Source organism: Phalangium opilio, unplaced genomic scaffold, assembly GCF_054372755.1.
Source record: "Phalangium opilio isolate 3A_F unplaced genomic scaffold, DU_Popi_V2 ptg000061l_1, whole genome shotgun sequence".
Taxonomy (NCBI): domain Eukaryota; kingdom Metazoa; phylum Arthropoda; class Arachnida; order Opiliones; family Phalangiidae; genus Phalangium; species Phalangium opilio.
The window spans coordinates 5,652,039-5,653,830 of record NW_028324178.1 but is presented as its reverse complement, the minus strand read 5'-3'; the positions used below and the strand labels follow the sequence as shown (position 1 = coordinate 5,653,830).

General features: G+C 37.8%; 1 protein-coding gene across 1 annotated transcript; it reads left to right on the top strand.

Annotated features, from left to right (window-relative positions):
- The first annotated feature begins 502 nt into the window (after positions 1-502).
- LOC149664022 (uncharacterized) lies at positions 503-1,116 on the top strand. The gene is made up of 2 exons (XM_089842125.1): positions 503-738; positions 799-1,116. Exons 1-2 carry the CDS (start codon positions 575-577, stop codon positions 1,007-1,009), a joined length of 375 nt encoding a protein of 124 aa, XP_089698251.1. The 5' UTR covers positions 503-574; the 3' UTR covers positions 1,010-1,116.
- Positions 1,117-1,792: the final 676 nt, after the last annotated feature.

Here is a 1,792-nt window from a genome sequence, read left to right as displayed (position 1 = left end):
ATAATGTCCGAACGTAAGTGATTGAGTATTCGCTTGCATTTGAAAAGAATATGTCCCATTATGACGTAGCGAAAGACAGTTTTGAATGAGGGAGGCAAAAGCTTTAAATAACCGGATGTTATAATGTTCCCAACAGCGATTCCCTCCGTTTTGCCGCACATTACTTGTCGACTGCTGGCTGCGTCCTGGCTGATCGGAGTGACTTTCATTCTGTTTTTCTTGGGTTGTTATTTGCGGACGGAGTTCACGACGGAAAGCTACAATCGCATCGACACCCTTTCGGACTTGATCAAATCGGGAATTCCACCTACAATGACGCAAAATAGCGGAGCTTTCGACTATCTGAAATATTTGGTGAACATTCATTTCAGTTTTAAGTTCCTCTACTCTTCTGACATCATTGATTGCTTATCTACAGGCAACCCAGGATCCAGATGTTAAGAAATGGCTAGACGCACTCGACCAGAATAAAATGTTCAGTATTGCTATGGATTATCTGACTCGTGATGGATACCTCCCTCTTCTTTTGCGGGAAAAAGCTTTCATCGCTGAGGACATTTATCTAACTTGGGTAATGGGAGAATTCCTCAAATCAGATCCCGAGAGTAGAAAGTTCTTTTCGGACAAGGGAGGATTTGACTATTCCGAGCAAGTAATGAGCTTCGAGTACTTACACTTCCTTTTCAACACTACTTGGCTAAGAAGCCATCCGCAATTACAAGAAAACCTTCAACTGATGTCGGTACTAATTTCTTATAGTAAACTGATTAAGGGGCTTGACGACCGTTTTTGTTTCAGCGTGGAACCGATTTTTGAAACGCAATTTTCGAAGTATCTAGACTTTGAACAGGATTACTTCATTGAACAGCTCAAGTGGAGGAGACCTTTGAAAAGCACCGTTGCCTTGGACCTCAGTAGCGTCGGCGTTCCTTTCTACATGCTCTTCTTGCTGTTGTCTGGAACAGTGGGCGCCGTCATCACCGAAATATTCATCAACCAATTTGCTTAAAAATAACTCAAAATACGAAATAGTGTTTTGCGTAAACAAGTCAAGTGGTAGAGATCGTTGAAAAGCAAAGCTGATTTGGACCGGAGTAGCGTCCTGGTTCCATTCTACTTTCTCTTCGTGCTGTTGTTGGGAAAAGTAGCCGTCGTCATCACCGAAAGAATCTTCAACCACTTTGATTCAACACTAAAATTTAACTATATGTCACGAAACAAACTCGAAATTTTCGATAATACAAAAAAAACACACGCACACATTTTGAGCATCTAATTGCAATACACGTCTTACATTATTACATAACTTATAATCGACCCTAACTTATATGGGGTATTAATGCATTTATGATGTAAAACATTTGCACTCTATTGTGAACTTAATTAGCACTCGAAATAAGACTAATTTGAATTACCGTAATTAAAATTGTCAATGATGTAGTTATAGTTTTCGTTTCGTCAACAAACTTAATAGAATAGTTTGACTCGTACGTGAAAATTGCCTTTGCAGTTGCCGCTTGCAACTTGGAAAATGGCAAAAACTAAATGTGAATCACTTGATAATGATAGATATAAACAAAATTTGCATTTTCAAATCTAAAATGTTATTAAATTATTCAAGTTCTAAAATGCAATACCTGTTGTCCAATTATTTGGCAAAATCAATATAACATCTAGAAGTACACTCTTTTCCAAAAGTCTTTGTCCGGTGTTTTTTTTTCAGTAAAATCTCAATAATTCAAAAACCGTTGATCACAGAGAATAGATAATTGACACTAAGATACATATTTTA

Excerpts from the sequence above, each read along its gene's own strand:
- LOC149664022 (XM_089842125.1), top strand. The coding sequence starts at position 575 with ATGGGAGAATTCCTCAAATCAGATCCCGAGAGTAGAAAGTTCTTTTCG. Across the intron at positions 739-798 it reads CAAGAAAACCTTCAACTGAT|CGTGGAACCGATTTTTGAAA; the intron begins GTCGGTACTAAT and ends TTTTTGTTTCAG.